At 38.0% G+C, this 16,113-nt stretch overlaps 1 protein-coding gene across 1 annotated transcript in view; it reads left to right on the top strand.

Annotated features, from left to right (window-relative positions):
- The window catches only part of MPPED2 (metallophosphoesterase domain containing 2), a 94,028-nt gene that overhangs the window by 25,446 nt on the left and 52,469 nt on the right, over positions 1-16,113 (top strand). The window contains exon 3 of the mRNA XM_057384999.1: positions 7,549-7,730. Within this exon, the coding sequence (XP_057240982.1) occupies positions 7,549-7,730 (182 nt within the window). The remainder of the gene's footprint in view (positions 1-7,548; positions 7,731-16,113) is intronic.

Genomic DNA, 16,113 nt, shown 5'->3' with positions numbered 1-16,113 from the left:
CCTTGAAGAAGAACACTTGTATTTCTTGAGCTGAAAGGTGACAAAATTTCAAGTAGCCACTCTGCCTTAGACCAAATTTATAATGGGGGGAAAAAATGAGAGCCAACCTCAAGTAATTCTCTGAAAACAGTGGGCTTCATCCTGGGGTGTCCAAACACTGAGTATTTATTTCTGAAACATGAAGATAGATTTTAGATTTCATGGCAAATCCCAAAGAAAATGAGTTTTCAAAATTTTGTGCGCCCACAGGTCCRGTTTCCCTATTACATAAGAGTTATTGTCTATTTGCTGAATTTATCATCTCCCAGAAAAAGTAATGTATTATCCTCATGAATTCTGTATATTTTATGACATTCCAGATTTGATTCTTAATATAAATGGCCATCTGAAATGGAATATATGCTGCAAGACGTGCTGATACAATTCTGTTTTGACAGARCCTTGTGACCTTGGTCCCTCTGATCAGAACTGTCCTAATTTCCAAGGAARATGGCATTTCTGTTTAGAGCAAAACTGATTAAATGTATCCTGTCCTGGAGATTTGGGGTGCACTTTTTTCCAGTATATTTTGGAAAAGCTGTTTTACTGGTGAAACAAGGGCTAAAGCCTTCTCTGTGGTTTCCATTCTAGAAATAAATACATTTTTAGGATTTCTGCAGTTGAAATGGTTGGAGGGATGCCACACATTAATTCAGCCTCACTCACGCTACGATACCAAAATGTGKATTTTTCAAACCTCATTGTCATTAAATTAAAATTGGATCTAAACTTGGGATGCCAGATTGTACTTTCTGAGTATATTTAACGAGTCAGTGTTTGTTAAACTTATAGTAGGGAAATAAAAACCTTTCAGTGTAAAAAGCTTACTGGCTTACCCTCCTGCTAGGTGCAGTTTTGCCAGCAAATAAGTTCTGTCAGGGTGGGAGGAAGGCAGAATTTATAGCAGTGTCCCAATAACTGCAGCAAAACAATGGGAGAAAAGTGTTTCTTAATGAATTTTGATTGGAACCTTACCAGCCTAAGGATGGCCCTTCACTATTTTATTTAAAGGAAACTTTTTTCTGGGCCTGGCACTGATTTTGGTATTTGATACTTTATTTTCAGTTCTGTTTTGCTTCTCTAACCTGTGGGAAGCCATTGCTAACTAAATTTTAGAAGGTGTTTTGTTGACTAAAATGAAATTCTTTCTGCAAATGGATGATTAATAGGATTTTCAAAAGTGCTCAAGCAATTCCATTGCTGAATTCCCATTAATATCAAAGGCAGAGGTGAGGCACTTCAGAAAAGACCATTTGCCCCTCAAAGAACACCATGAAAAATCTGGATTTTAGCTCTTTCTGGTTTTATTACTGACCAGAATCTGGGATTAACAGAGTTTGGACTGTTAATTAGTTGAGGTTTAAATCGRCCTGAGAAGATACATTATTATAAATTCCTTATCAAGGAGAGTTTTCTTAAATTTGCCCAGCTGATGACAGTGGGTAATATAGGTCTTTTCTGTTTAATCTCATAAATCTCCCTGGAAGTAAAACAGCTCCAGAACCTGTAATAAAAAGATCCATCATTTCCCTGCAGCTATAATTGTTGGAAGCGTTAGCAGGAAGCTGCTGAGCGCTGCATTGAATCCTCCTGTGGCTTTGTAAATGTAATTTTTTTTTTTTTTTTCATTGCACCAAGACACAATTAATGCCATTTCTGTAATAAATATCTGTTTCACAGTTTGTAGAACCCTCTGAGGCTTTGGTGGGTGACCCAAAACATGGGTGTTTCTAGAAGAGGTGGGACTTTGTAGCAGATTTGGGGCAATCTGTTGTGAAATACAAACCTTGTATTTCATATTGCTTGTGAATAAAATAATAATAATAATAAAATCTACCAGTGAGCGTGCTGAAAGGTATTTGCATCCCTTTGTCTTTAGTCAGAGAAGAAAACCAGATGTTGCCTTGGTGTTTGACCACATTGGAAGATGCATTCAAGTTAACAAAAGCATTTGTATGTGTAATTGAAACAATTTTAACAATTATATCCAGCTAAAGCAATACTGTATTTTGGTTTTAATTTTATTTATTGAGAGGAAATTAGTATTTGGGTTTATGTCTTCAGCATGTGTTGTATGACAAAATCAGCATTGTGTGTGTGGGCACGTAAATGTTTTTCTGACTGGGGAACTTCAATGTCACCATTTTTATCTTAATGTTTTGAAGATTTTAAAAGTAAGTTATTCAATTTTTGTTTCAAATTGTAGACACGTTTACAGTTTTGATTTTGATAACCCTTCTAGTCTGTGACATTAAAAACTCATCCTGGAATTATAAAGTTGGCCTAACAGTCCTGAGGATTTTTTTTGGTTTTAGTTTTTTTGTTTGGGTTTTTTTTGTTTGTTTTGGTTTGGTTTTGTTTTTTTTAAAATAAGCACAATCACACATCTTTTACTTTCATTCCATTTCTTGGATGCTGCAGGGCATGCAGGTGCATTTCATGCTTTTTTTTTCTTCAGCTGAGAGACTTATTGATACATTTTGACAAAATTAATTAAGCCACAGGTTTCACATGATCACCCTGTTCCAGGACCTGGGACTGGCTCTAAGAGAAATAACAAATATCAGAATATAACAAAACTGCAAGATTTGGATACAGAAACAAAATACATTAAGCACTGCAGCAAGCGGTTTTCACAAAAAATCCCATTTTTTTCTCCTGAATTTTCCATGCCAGAGGGRGCATGTGTTGAGACAGAGGCATGCATTCAAAGAAAGAAAAACCTGAAGATACAGAAAATATATTGCTTTTGTTTTCCTGTTTCAAAAGAATTGTCTTTTATTGCCTTAGTGAGGAGTAGGGACTAACAGCACACAGAGACAAGCTTTTAAAAGTGTTTTTGCAGAAAATATTTTAATCCTAAAATAAATATATCAGGCTAATTTGCTCTTTGAAGAAGCATTTGGTTTGCAAATTTTGAAAACAGCAGTGTCGAGAAGAGTATGAAATTTTCCAGAAGGAAGCTACACTGTAAATAAATACAAGGATGACTATTGACAGGAAATATGAGTAGGTTGCTTTTTAAAAACTATCTAGAAATGTTTTAAATATGGGATAGGATGGGATGTCTSCAAGTGACTCCCAAAACAGTGAGTGCAACGACACACATGGATTTTCTGCAGCACACAGACATGAAGTCTGTGCTTAAATGGATGTATAATGAATACTAATTTAGATGTCATAAAAAATAAACCCACAAATTCAGTGCTGGCTATACCCAGTGGAGTAATTACTGAGATGAAAAGGCAGCACATGATGTGACACAGCCTAGGAAGGACATGGGCCCGTATGTCATGGGACTGTTGGTGCATCCAGAGAGGCTGGGAAAAGGGAAATTATGGGTTTTTTCTTCACCTGTGGCAATGGCAGCAAAACCAGAGTGTTGGGCTGCAGGAGGAATGATGCTGCTGTGAGTTGAGGGATTCTCTGCATCTGTGAGTGTTTTGTCCGTCTGAGTGATTTATTCTGTGTTAGGAACTGGATATTTTTCCTGGCTTCATGTTTAAGGTTTTTATTCCATCTTTGTGGATGGATTGGTTTCTTGGGAATGCCTCTGCGAGAGGGGATTTGGAGTCTGCATATCTCAGAGCCTGTGAGTGTGGGGCTGGGTGTTCCCAGGGACTGCAAAACCAACCCAAAATCTTTATTTTCAGCGTTTGAACTCACCCATCCTTTACACCCAAAACTCACTGCTTTCTGGAAAGGTGTATTTGCTGGGTTTTTTTGAGGTGGGGTGTCTGGAGGAGCTGCACTGCCCTGCCTGTCTCAGAGGAGTTTGATTTCTCAGACATCCTGGTGAGGTGTAACTGGGGCAGGCTGGGGCTGGAGCCCACAGTTACCATTTCTATTCCCCTGGCATGACATCCTAAATCAAATCCTTTACCTGTGTGTGTGTGTGACAGAACCAAAGGTGCTCCTCTTGTGGCATTTTCTGAATTCAGCCCCCGTTGCTTCGCTGTCGCTGCTGGCCAAACAGCGACAGAAAATAATAGATACAAAACACACAAAAAGTGRGTGAAAAAACAGAAARAAAGAAGRASTTTATTGTGGGACAAGCCTCTTTTATCCACTTTAGCAACCAGAGTATACATTTGTGTCAAACATACATTGGTCAAGAGWCAGCTGTTTAATTAGTAATCAGAACATAATTGATGAGTTTGCAAAAGCTACAGTATTAGTAATGYTTATAATTTTYAGCTACCTGCRTTATCAATTCTGCATTCTRATCTGCTTTTCTCAAGRATRCAGCATTCCTCCTCCATGTAAGCARTTAACATCYCTTTCTTTTCCCAGACCTCAATCATACRCAATAATTACATAAGTTTCASAATCAAGGSTTATAGAGMCYCGTTCTCCCACACTTTGCTGTTCAGAAACCCCCTAGATATCATCTGTGTTGCTCATTTTCACTTATTTAATATCTTGTTTTAAAAGCCACGATGAGATTTGCTGTCTGCTGGCCCAGGACAGGCACAGCAATGCCTGGGAGYTGTAAATTCAAGRTTTGTARCTGAGGGAATCCTGCTCTGAGCAARAACCACTGGTGGTAAGGGCAGTTTAGTAAAGCCAAGTATTTATCTGCTCAACAAGGTTCTTAGGGAAGTGTGTGAAGGTTACATCGTCCCTTCTGATTGCTGAACCCTTGTCATAAATGCATTAAATGTGACAGATCTTACRTTACTGTCGTGAGCTCAGAAAGCACTCATTGCTCAACTGCCTTATGGGATTTCCTTCTGGGCCTTACATAAACTTTTGGAAAAACAGCCAAGTGCCTGATTTTCTAAGGTGCAACATATCTTATATTGTTTTCTRTTTCCTGATTACTATGTTAATCCTAATTATGAACATTTCAATTATCCAGAAATAGCACTTACTGCATCTTTCCACGAGGATGCTGTTCCAAATGCAGTAATCAAATCATCTGTGAAGTGTTTCAGTCTGCCAGATCAAGAAGGAAAAAAAAATAAACTATTGGTGGTGATGGAGGGTGTCAAAGTTAGCTGGATGCACTGTAAAGGTATAGAATTAAGTTGAATTTCTTAGGTACCTGCTCTGATTGAGCAGAATGGTGTTGTACAGGGCTGAAATGATTATTTTATCTGCTTTTTGGAAATGCCAGTGTGTGATCCCCAGCTGCTGGTTTGGGAGGTGCCCAGAGCCCAGCAAGAAGGGCTGATTTTCACAGCCCAGAGCAGTGTGTCACCAAAAACCTTCAGAGTCCAATCCTCTCGGGATGCAGTGGCAAAGGAGACTCTCATATTGCTGTTTGCCGTGCAGTGGCTGTGGATGAAAAGAAAACTTGAGCCTTTAGGACTGGCAATAACACCATTTTTATTAAGTTTCCATTGAAGGGCTGTTTTGAGTAAGATAAATTGATGGAGTGGACACAATAACCTTCAGTATCTCACTTTCAAATACTTAGCAGGCAAGCATTGCTGAATGAGAGAAGAAAGCCAAGATGTAGAAAAAAAGGTTACTTGGCAACATCGTAGTGTTTGTAAGGAAGAGAAAGAAGGGTCAGGACTTAATGAATTTTGATTATAGAATTTTCTGTAAGTGAGGCATTGCATGAATAGAAAAATCCTGAACCAGTTCAGGTTTTTGTCATGGGTTTTTACATGGCAATTGTACCTGGAGCTTTGGGTGGAATAGGAGGAATATATAAAATATAAACCCCAAAAAGAGTGATCTACCAAACTGTCTCTYCCCATCCAGTCCAGCTGGCAGCAGAATCTGTTTCTAAAGTAAACATCATCTTGTAGAGCCTGAATTTTGCAAATTAATTCAGTGGCCCGTGGCAATCAGGTATGGTACTTTTATAGTAAATACAGCTTGATTGGAAAGRTTTAATTATGGTACCTAGGAAAATGCTGTCTAACAAATATCTCCCCCTTGCTGCTTCCCCCACTAATATTTTAGCTGTTAATATGCTAACAAATATAGTAAATAATTAATATAATAAATAAAGTCTAGCAAATTAGAATTAAATTCTAACTCAATAAAATCTCGTTAGTAAGTGCATTCACAGGGACATTTTTCCACTGGAGACCAAGACATATCCATATGGAGTTTGATTTCTGGAACCACTCCAAAACTCTCCAGTGCAGGGAACTGATTTGCATCCTGGAGGACACTTCTGGTCTTTCTCAGCTGAGTAGGGAGCATTTTCTATTCCAGATCATACATCCCATTATAACTGTGAGGATTTAGGACAAACAAATTCACAGTGATGTGTGTATTAGTTTTTTCTTTTCAGTGCGGAAAGCAAAACGAATAAAACCTGTTTAATTTTATTTTTATTTTCAGGCACTGATTTTTGAAAGCCTGCTGTGCCAGTTTGTCCAAATAAGTCTTAGCACAGCATTATTTCGGATGCTTTAAAGTAGTTTGAGCTGGGTTTCTCTAGTCTTGRTAGTTTGTGATGTAAGTGGACTATTATTCTGACATAACTCCTAAATACCTCAAAATTTCCAGCTGAAGCTAAGCTCTAACCATGATCAAAGTGGCACATCAAGTTTTGTGGAATTGGGATGGGATTTTCTGTGGCACTAATCCAGATGCTGTGCTATTCAAGTGCTGAGCAAATCAAATTATGGTGACTCTGCAGAGAAATAATTGCTATTCTAAAGTAGGCAATGGGCTGCCTTTTGTATTTAAGTTATTCTGTTACAAATTAGGGCTTCTAACCACTAAGTATGCATAAAGCATTTTTCTTACCTATTATTTTTCTCTATTCTGCTTAAACAAAGGAAAAAAATCACCAAAAACAGATGACCAAACTTCTRTGGTGGGTGACAGGTAGTTGATAAGACCAAATTTCCAAACATAGCTTGCAAATAATCAATTGAACTAATTTTTGAACACTGTTGGCTATGCAAAAAGAATGTTTTATATGTTGTTGTTTCGTGTTATAGCACATCAGTTTATAGATTTTGGGTAAAGATGGGCTCAGGATTTTGCATGAGTTTAGGAAGCTTTGCCTAAAAGTCACCGGACTCAGCTTTGCAATTTCCAGTCTTAAATGTACCTAATTGTGAGTAAACAAATCCTCTATGCTGGAATCTTTAGGAGTTCTGTATCCTTGATCAGAATCAGCTGCAAGGCTGCTCAGCTCAGGTGAGAGCCTTTTCCTGACCCACCTGAGTGTCCTTTTATTTTATGGTCCCTCTACCTGTTCATGTGTAAGGCAGATGATGTGAAACACAACAGATRATGTGAAATGTCTCTTAAATCCATTTTCCCAATGTTTAAATAAACATTAGTATCAGAAAGCAGCCATATCTTTATTTTTAAAGCTATTTTTACCTTTAAAAATATGTGTATTTTTATCTTCCTTTCTTCCCAGGTAAGTTTTGAAGAATCCCTCCTGGATTTTTGGCAGCGTTGTGTCGCTGGTGTGTGTGTGGACAGAGATGTTTGTTGATACCTGCAATAGAGACATTTGTTGATACCTGCAATAACAAATGGGAGGTTTTTAACCTTGTAACGAGATCTCTGTGTCTGCTTTAGGGTGGATCCCATCCCATATGACACTCCCAAACCAGCGGGCCACACGCGCTTTGTCTGCGTCTCGGACACGCACTCCAGAACAGATGGCATCCAGATGCCTTATGGGGACATCCTCCTGCACACGGGCGATTTCACCGAGCTGGGACTGCCCTCCGAGGTTAAGAAGTTTAATGACTGGTTAGGTAAGGAATTACTGCCTTTTGGTGACCCCAATTAACCTCTCCTGTCCGAGTGTCACTCACTGCCTCCTAATTGAATTAGGGCGCTTGGAAATCTTCCCCCCACCCTCTCTTGGCTTGTCCTCGTGTGATGTGCTGTTTCTAGGCTCTCTTTAATTCTGTTAATTAAGACAAATTTAGAGATTTTGCTGTATTTCTGCATTACCTTGGGGAAAATATTCTGTCACTGAGGAGGTGGTGGCACCTCGTGCAAAGGATCCAGTGCTGAAGGGTTTTATCCCCACAGCCAAAACTGCTGCTCAGTGTTTTGGGTTTACTGTGACTTAAAGCAGCACTTTAAGTGGAAGTTATAGCATTCTTGGAAATGATGAAAGTCCTTTTCAATAATACTTGTTTGGAAGAGGAGAATTTTTTTGGGGGTGATATTCCCGTGCTTGCCCCTTTGAGTTGGAGTGCTGGCATTTAGAATTTGATCACGGGCAGTCAGCATCTCTTTTTGGCAGAACACCTTTCATATTCTGCTGTGTTTTGACAGCAGTGCCCTGACAGAGTATTGCTGGAATTGAGGGCAATTAAACAGCAACAGCAGAAAACCAAAATGAAGGAAGGGAACCTGTGCAGGATGCTCCTGTTATAAATGCCTTTGATAGGCTGGCTGAGCACTGCCATGTCACCTCTTGGCTCTAGAAATACCCAGTGTTGAAGGTTCCTTGAGCAGCTGATCTTCAAAAAACATTGGAATGAATTTACAGCATTATAKAAAAAATATTTCAAARCATAGTTTTGTCATCAGGCTTTASTGCAYTCTCCCTTGCSTGCTGGCTGATGGCAGCATCTCTAYRTRCCTTTAATAGAATAATTTTATTGCACTGGAGTTCCTTGGCTGGCCCTCCAAGAGCATATGTAAGGAACACTAGGATTTACAAAAGGAATTTTTAAATAGAAGAACTTCTACATTGTCTGTCTTGTCATCCTTTGCATTTTCTTTGTGTTCTTTTTACCTGACCTCCTCTGATTTCCACAAACTGATTTTAAAGCGTGTTTTTCCTTCTTTTCATTGCTGTGCATGTGGGACTGGGGCTTTCGAATACTTCCACGTCACTGTAATTTGGTTTTATTGTTCTTGTTTCCAGAAAGTGGTACTAGATTTGAGAGGCTAAAAATTAGTCACAAAATGTAACATCAGGAATGGGAAGTTAGAAGAGGCAGGAGAARCAGGTAGATCTGCTATGGGATGAGGGAGGAGACAAAGCAGGAATCACATTCTGTGGGTGTTCTGTGCAGATTTTGGGGTTGGGATGGAGGATGAGCAGGTGAGGAGCAGCCAAGGCAGAGCATCTGGTGGTCCCAACTTTCCTGGAATAAGGGGCAGGGTTCCAGAGCAGATGGGCAGCACTGTTCTCCAGTAGGGACCAGTTGTTAGGGATGCCAGGCAGCTTTGGCTTAACATCCACCACACAAGATTTGTGACCCTTGGAATAGGTTGTGTTCCAGCCTTGATAGTTCACCAGGGTGTTTTTTAGCATATTCTTCTTGTTCTTCTACTTGTAGAAGACAGTGCAATATTTATCTGAGAAAGCAAATTTTGCAGTCACTTTCACTCAAACTGGAACATTTCACTGTCAGGACCTACTGGCTTTGGCCTCAGGCTTTCATATTTCAGCTACAGAGAAACCCTTTTTTCACATGCACAGRGTCCACTTGCATTCTTTCATATATATATTCATATATGACAATACCAGTTATTMGTTTCCTGGCACAGGGTGAAGCAGCAAATTGATTTCCCTGTGGGAATGTTGGTGAATATTTGCTTCAGTGTATCCTCACCAGGAATCAAAATACTAAAGTCAGGCATGTCCTTTTGCCACTTTATTTCAGCAAATGTGCTAATTGTGTTTTTCCATTTACTGTGTTATTATTTACTGTGTGTATTGTGAAGATTTAACACCTTCAAGGATGTGAGGTGATGATGTGCAATAGTTAAAAAAACACATTTCAGGCAGGCAGGAACAAGCAGGATTTCTTTTTTTTTCCCTCAGTATGGTGGGAGGCTTCTTCTTCCACCTTATTCCAAAGATACCCACTGAGARCTGCTATCAAATATGAGGTTGCCCTTGTAGAAAAATGATTTCCTGTCTTTCATGGGCATGTAATGAAGACAAGGCACCTGTATCATTTATGTCATGAGGGAGAGAAACCAGATCAAAGCTGGGTTTCATTCTGCAGCTTATCTCACCTGCTCTGTGCTAAAAAAACAGGGTCTTGCTTCCATTAGAATGATACCATGGCATAATTAAGACACAATAACCGTCCAAAAAATTTTTTTTGGCCATAAAGCCAAGGGGAAGTTAAAAGATGATGATTCTGAGCTCCTGCCTTGCATGTACTTTGTGGTATTCCATATGCCAGAGTTGTACAGGGCTGAGAGCAGTGCTGTCAGCTCTGCAGTTTATATTTTTTGAGTCTTGCATACCTTTGCTACAATTTGGGTCTCTCACCTGGGAAAAATGTTCAGCATTTTGTCTGTCCTTTTCACTAAAACTCATCCTTCTTCACAGTCTCCTTAGCCAAGTCATGGAATGTGCTTTCCACGCTCTCTTTCCCACTTTTCTGAGTTCCCAGCCCTTCCTGCAACTTTTGCTGSTTTAATGCTTTTTCCCTTTGGCTGTTACATTTTCATTATTGSTTTTGCATGGAAGTCATCGGGGCTTATACATAGAATAACCTCTGTGGTCACTTAGTGATTACATGCACTGGCTGAGGTAATTTATTCACTTTGTTTTGGTGTGAACATGTCCCTTGGGTCTTGTAACTGCTGTAATCACTTGACCTCAGGGACTGTTAAATGCTTTAAACACAGTTATTTTAAATTTATAATTGTTTTCATTAAAAATCTCTTATAGTAACTTAACTAATTTTGTGGTAAACACAGCATTATGTGCTGAGGAAGAATTGAGATGTTATTTCTGTGCCCAATATATTTTTTTACTGAAGGTTTCAACTTACTGTTATTATCTCTGTTCATATTTTTCCCATCCATTCTCATTCAGTCATAGATGTGAAATGAAATAGAAGAATATCTAATTATAGCTCTGTCTTCATAGTCCAATATTTCCTTTTCTGGGTGATGGGAAGTGATTGAATAACTCATAAGAACTGGAGAGAAAGCAAAGATAAATTCAGGCAGATAGATCTTTAATGAATGTTTATATATTTATTGTGCTCAGTTACCATGGGCCTGATTGTGCATATCATTACTCGTGTGAAGAATTTCAATTCAGTTTCGTAATTTTTCTCAAATCACCCATTCTGTGCTTTTTTGTTTAGTGGTTATATCATACCATGTTCATTTTTTGGTTCTGGTTTGGGGTTTTTTTTTAACCCCCATGCAAGGTTTCTGTTATAAAGCATTTTACTGCATGAGCTGGRCAAAACCCTGCAGTGGTGGACTTGGATAAATTCAATAGGTGAAATTACTGCTGGTTATTTTCTGTGGAGCTGAAAGTTGAATTTAGCTGGGTTTWCCCTGAGTTGTTCTAGGATTCAGCAACTTGACTGTTACATGGAGTTTTTTAAATTTTGAATGTTTATYTTTATTAATTTCCTTGGGATAATGACTCCAGAAGCTTTGCCARTGGTTTAGTGACCAAGTACATGTGGGTTTGTACAAATATTTCTTTACCTGTAATATATGCTTGCCTTTAATGTAAACAGTGCTGATAGAACTAAAATAAAAATTCAGCTTTTTTTTTTTTTCTTCTGCTGTAGTTTTCTGATCATGTTACTTAAAGTGAGAAGAATGATTATATCATTTTAATGCAGAGGTTTTGTTGTTACGCTCTGCATAGGCGGTCCTCAGAAAAGTATTGTCAATTATTTTAATAATTTATTATTATTCTATATATTATATATAATTGCTATTATTGTGGTGAATGTTAGTTCCTGAAATCAGCAGCATCACCTTGGAATTGCTGGGTGTTGCATKGAATAGATGATAAATGGAAATGTGGTGTTGCTGTATGGACAGACACTTGGTTCCAGTCTACACTTCAATTTATGCATTAGTGCTGTGGAGATTTGAAATTATATTCAAAACTGTTAAGCCAGACACCTGCCAGAATGTGTTTGATATCCAAAGCAGCCTAATTCAATTTGAAAAAAAAAAAAAAAATGAACTGTACCAGAATAGTATAATGGTAAGATCAAGCTCTTTTCTTATCTCTGTTTAAAAATGCAGGGTCACATTCCACTTTTATCCTTTCTCAATCTCTCTGGTGTGGCTCAGTTATCTGGCTTCATCTCCTCTCCAGGCATGGTTCATTTAGGGTTTGCAGTGAGTGTGTCCCTTTTACTAATGCACACTGGGAACAGTTGAAGTGATGAAATGTTTGTTCTCGAGGGGTTTTGCCCCATTAAAGTATATTTCTGATATGAATTATTTTGGCGTCTGGCATCACACTTTTTTATTAAAAAAAACCAAACTCATAAGTTCTGARTCTCTCCAAATTCAGAGTGATATTAGCTCAAAGTAGTCTGGGCTAATTTAGAACCAGAAGGAAGCTTGTGAATATATTAAAGTAAAATTATGGCAATAAAAACAAATCTCTTCCTTTTTTATAAATTGATTTATTTCTGATTTGTGTTTTTACCATCTGGAGCATATTTTGAACTCTATATTGCTCTGCTTGTTATYGCTAGAATGAATAATTGACTAAACATAAAATACCATTTTGATGAACAAAACTCTTAGCACTTGAAAAAAAAAAMTTGCATTCATTGCAAGTGAAAGAAAATGCTGAGGTAGCTTTAATCCTGTGAGTGTGTGTGAGTTTTGCACAGCTGTTCTGGGAGAGAGAGGGAGGCAACTCCCTGCAAAATCTATCAGTGTAAATTTGAAAACAACTCTTGTCCTCTGTGATGGTTCTGGTGAGAAACTTCCTTGGGTTTCAGATGCTTTAGTGTGTCTGGATGCTGAATATTGGAGTTTGGAGCACAGTGATGTTCCAAGTTTCATTCAAAAAAAAGAAAAAAAACAACCCAGATTTTATAAGATGAAATCTAGAATCTTCAGAGTGTTTTTGGTTTGGTGGGTTTTTCACTTATTTAGTTCTCTGGGTTATGTATCTCACTCTGTCTTTACTGTGAGGTTTTTAAAAACTTATTCCGAGTTTATTTAGGTTTTATTGCCATATTGCTACTTRAGAATATTTCCTTTGCTTTTGTTCTAACTCAGACTGTGTTTAATGTCATGGTTAAATTCCCATTTGTGCTTAGTTTTAAATTCCCATATGGCTTGATTGAATTAATCATCAGTGCTCAGCTTTTATTTGCATATACCTTTTATGATATATTATCACTAATTTTATCTCTTTTTTTCCTCAGAGGAGTAAAAAAATAGTTTGAATGTTTCATTTTATTACATTTATAAAATAGTGGGAAAATACAACCATGTTGATTTTTGGTAATAATTTTTTTTTGATAATAAGAATAATTTTCCTTGATGTAGCAATCTAGAGTGAAATGTGAAAATGAAAGTAGGGAAAAAAGTACAAAATTTTCCTTTTGTGCTGTGGTTATAGTAGCTGCTTCTTCATATTTATCCTCTGCTCTGGGTCTCTGATGCTGTATGGGAAACAGAACCCCAAAAGTATAACTTAGAAGGTAAAATAGAAGCAATTGGAWAAAATGAATGTCAAGGTAGTAAAATTTCCACTGGCTAAAATGGAATTTATGCCTGAGGATCAGTTTAAGTTCATTCATATCTGATCAGTTCTTTCTTGTTCTGCTCTTGTTATTCCTGGCAATTTTTCATGAAGAGATATCACAAAAATCTATTTTTGCTTTCTCCTAATGGTCTGTAGAGAAGAAGAGAGTTTTTAAACCGTGTTTGCTACTAAAGTGTAAAATTCTCTGTACAAATTGCCATGGTCAGTCAACCCAAATATAAAGGTGTTATTTGACAGAAATACATTAGAAAACTTGGCTCAGGTAAAATGTGCTTTAAATAGAATAATGTTCTGGGCCAAGTGGCTCTTTATATGAGTTTAAACTAATATATTCATTCGGTAATTTTCAATGAAAGAAAGGAGCARGTATTGCACAATTCTTGAATGGATTTTCAATCACAGTAATTGCTTGGACCTGCTTCCCTGGGCTGCTAATGTTTTCTTAGCAGGGGGGAGGGGATGATCAGGTTTCTTATAACAAGCTATAACCAAACCAAATTTATAAAAAAACCCCAAAAATTATCCTTCCTTTTAATTCCCCCTTTCCCACAAATCCACTTGGAAACAGAAAAGAGATTTATGGTTGCTGTATCGACCAGGCACGAAACAACTAAATGCCACTCAAATAGAAAGTTTTATAGACATTTTCATCAGATTCTTCCTCCAGTATTGCTACCACAGCCACCTATCATTCTGAGAATTATTTCACTGGAGAGCAGTCAAAGGATGGAGTCTTTGCACACCATCAGTTGATTTTTTTCACTTGCAAATTTAATATTGCATCAAAAGCACAAAAATACTCCTCTCCTGGATTTTCACACCGAGCACACCATATTAACAATATCTAATTCAGAAAAGTCTTTCTGTTAGTAGAGGATCACATTCCAGGCTGGAAAGAACAATGGTTTTRGGGTGGAGGAGTTGCTTTGAGTGGAGAGGGGTTGGGGCTGGGGAGAAAGCACTGCGGATTTTAGTATAATGTGTAGTGTTCAAAGAAATTTTATTTCATCATAAAGATTAGCAGGCTGTGTAATTCAATTTAAAGCTGGTTGGCAGTGTTCTGTCTATTACAAAGCCTTTCTCTATTTTTTTTTTTTATTATTTTATTGCCACTATTTTTTTATGTTGTATGTGACTACAAAACCTAGTAGACAGCAGGAATGATCTTTGAATTTTGTACTTCTCACCCGCCTTCCTCTTTTCAGYTCTGCATGTTAGGAAATATGTGAGATTGCTTTAAACTGAGCTGCAAAACAGTGTATCAGTGAAATGCCATCCTGGATTTTTTTCTGGCTTGTATAAAATGATTATTTTATTATTTTTATTATGATTATTTTATTATTATTATTTAGCCACTGAGAGTGAAGACCTGCTAAAAATGTTCCATCAAGGGGGTTGACTCAAGCTCAGAACTCATGTTAGCATTTATTCACACTGGCTGTGGACATTAGTGTGCTGTAGAAAAGCAACATGCAGCAATTTATGGTAATGCAAGACTGGCAGACCTTTATCTTACAATAATTGCCTATACTGGGGGGTTAATAAATGTTCCAAGAATTACTGACTTCTTTTTTTTTCTTTTTTTTTTTTTTTGAAGGAAAAATAAAGAGCTGCTTATTGCTGGCTATAACCAGCGTGCGTGGCTCCTTAATTAACCCTCTTCTTGCAGTGGGTTGAAGCTGAGTGTTTGAGCTTGGGCAAATCCTGCATTTCCACCCCTGTCAGGCCTTTTAGGAGAGCTTGAAATCTCAATTGTGCCTGTATTTGGGGAGTGTGTTGATTTTGGGGGACAGTTATATCGGTGGGGAGAAAAAGAAGAAGAGAAGCCCTTTTCCCAGAGCTTAGGGAGGGATGGTTTGTGATGGCTCTGCCACAGCTTTAGGAAGGAGTTTCTTAGGATTTGAGGTGGTTTCAAGGCTCGCTGCAGTGCCTTGAAAAGGGTCTCTTTTCCCCTCCTGTTCCCCAGAGTCACCAAAGTCACCTCCCTGGCCACTGCTGGTGCATTCAGTGGAGGAGGAACAGAGCATCACACCAGGGGACAGCAGTGTGAGGACAGGCAACATGGAAATGCAGCACTGGGGAGAGCAAAATAACATCAATTATTATATATAATTGATTATATATAATATTATATTATATATTAATATTATATTAATATATAACAGGGGCGGGATGGAGGCAGAGGAGAAGGAGACAAATGAGAGCACAGGAATATAAAGCCCAGACCTGCTTTTTTTTTTCACCTGCTTTTTCCACAGCCTCATCTCTTCTCAAGTTAATAAAACTAAGAAATRGGAGCTCAGGAGCACTCTGTGCTTTGAATTTCCTGTAATTTTTGGTAAGTGAAGCATAAAGATCTCAGAATTACGTGCATCTTTTCTAATGAACCAGAAGCTTTCACATTTCAGGGCAGGCTGGGTATCAGAGTGCAGTAGCTCYTTTTCTCCTGAATGTTGCCATTATATTTTTTTTTGGTGTAACCAGCCAACACAAAGGTTTCTAGTTTAAAACAGAGCTGCAAATGGTAAAAATTACCCACATGTCCTYCTTTTCCCTGAGCTGCTCTCCCCCATATGTTACTGTGAAGGCTCCCTGCTCCCTCAGCAGCACTTGGCATTTTCCTTCAATTCTGAGAGACCAGGCAGACACAAAGTTTGCTG

This window comes from Malurus melanocephalus, unplaced genomic scaffold, assembly GCF_030028575.1.
Source record: "Malurus melanocephalus ecotype Western Australia unplaced genomic scaffold, MMel_1.1 scaffold_768, whole genome shotgun sequence".
Classification (NCBI taxonomy): domain Eukaryota; kingdom Metazoa; phylum Chordata; class Aves; order Passeriformes; family Maluridae; genus Malurus; species Malurus melanocephalus.
Note: the sequence above shows the minus strand (reverse complement) of the source record. Positions and strands in the feature narration are given on the sequence as shown.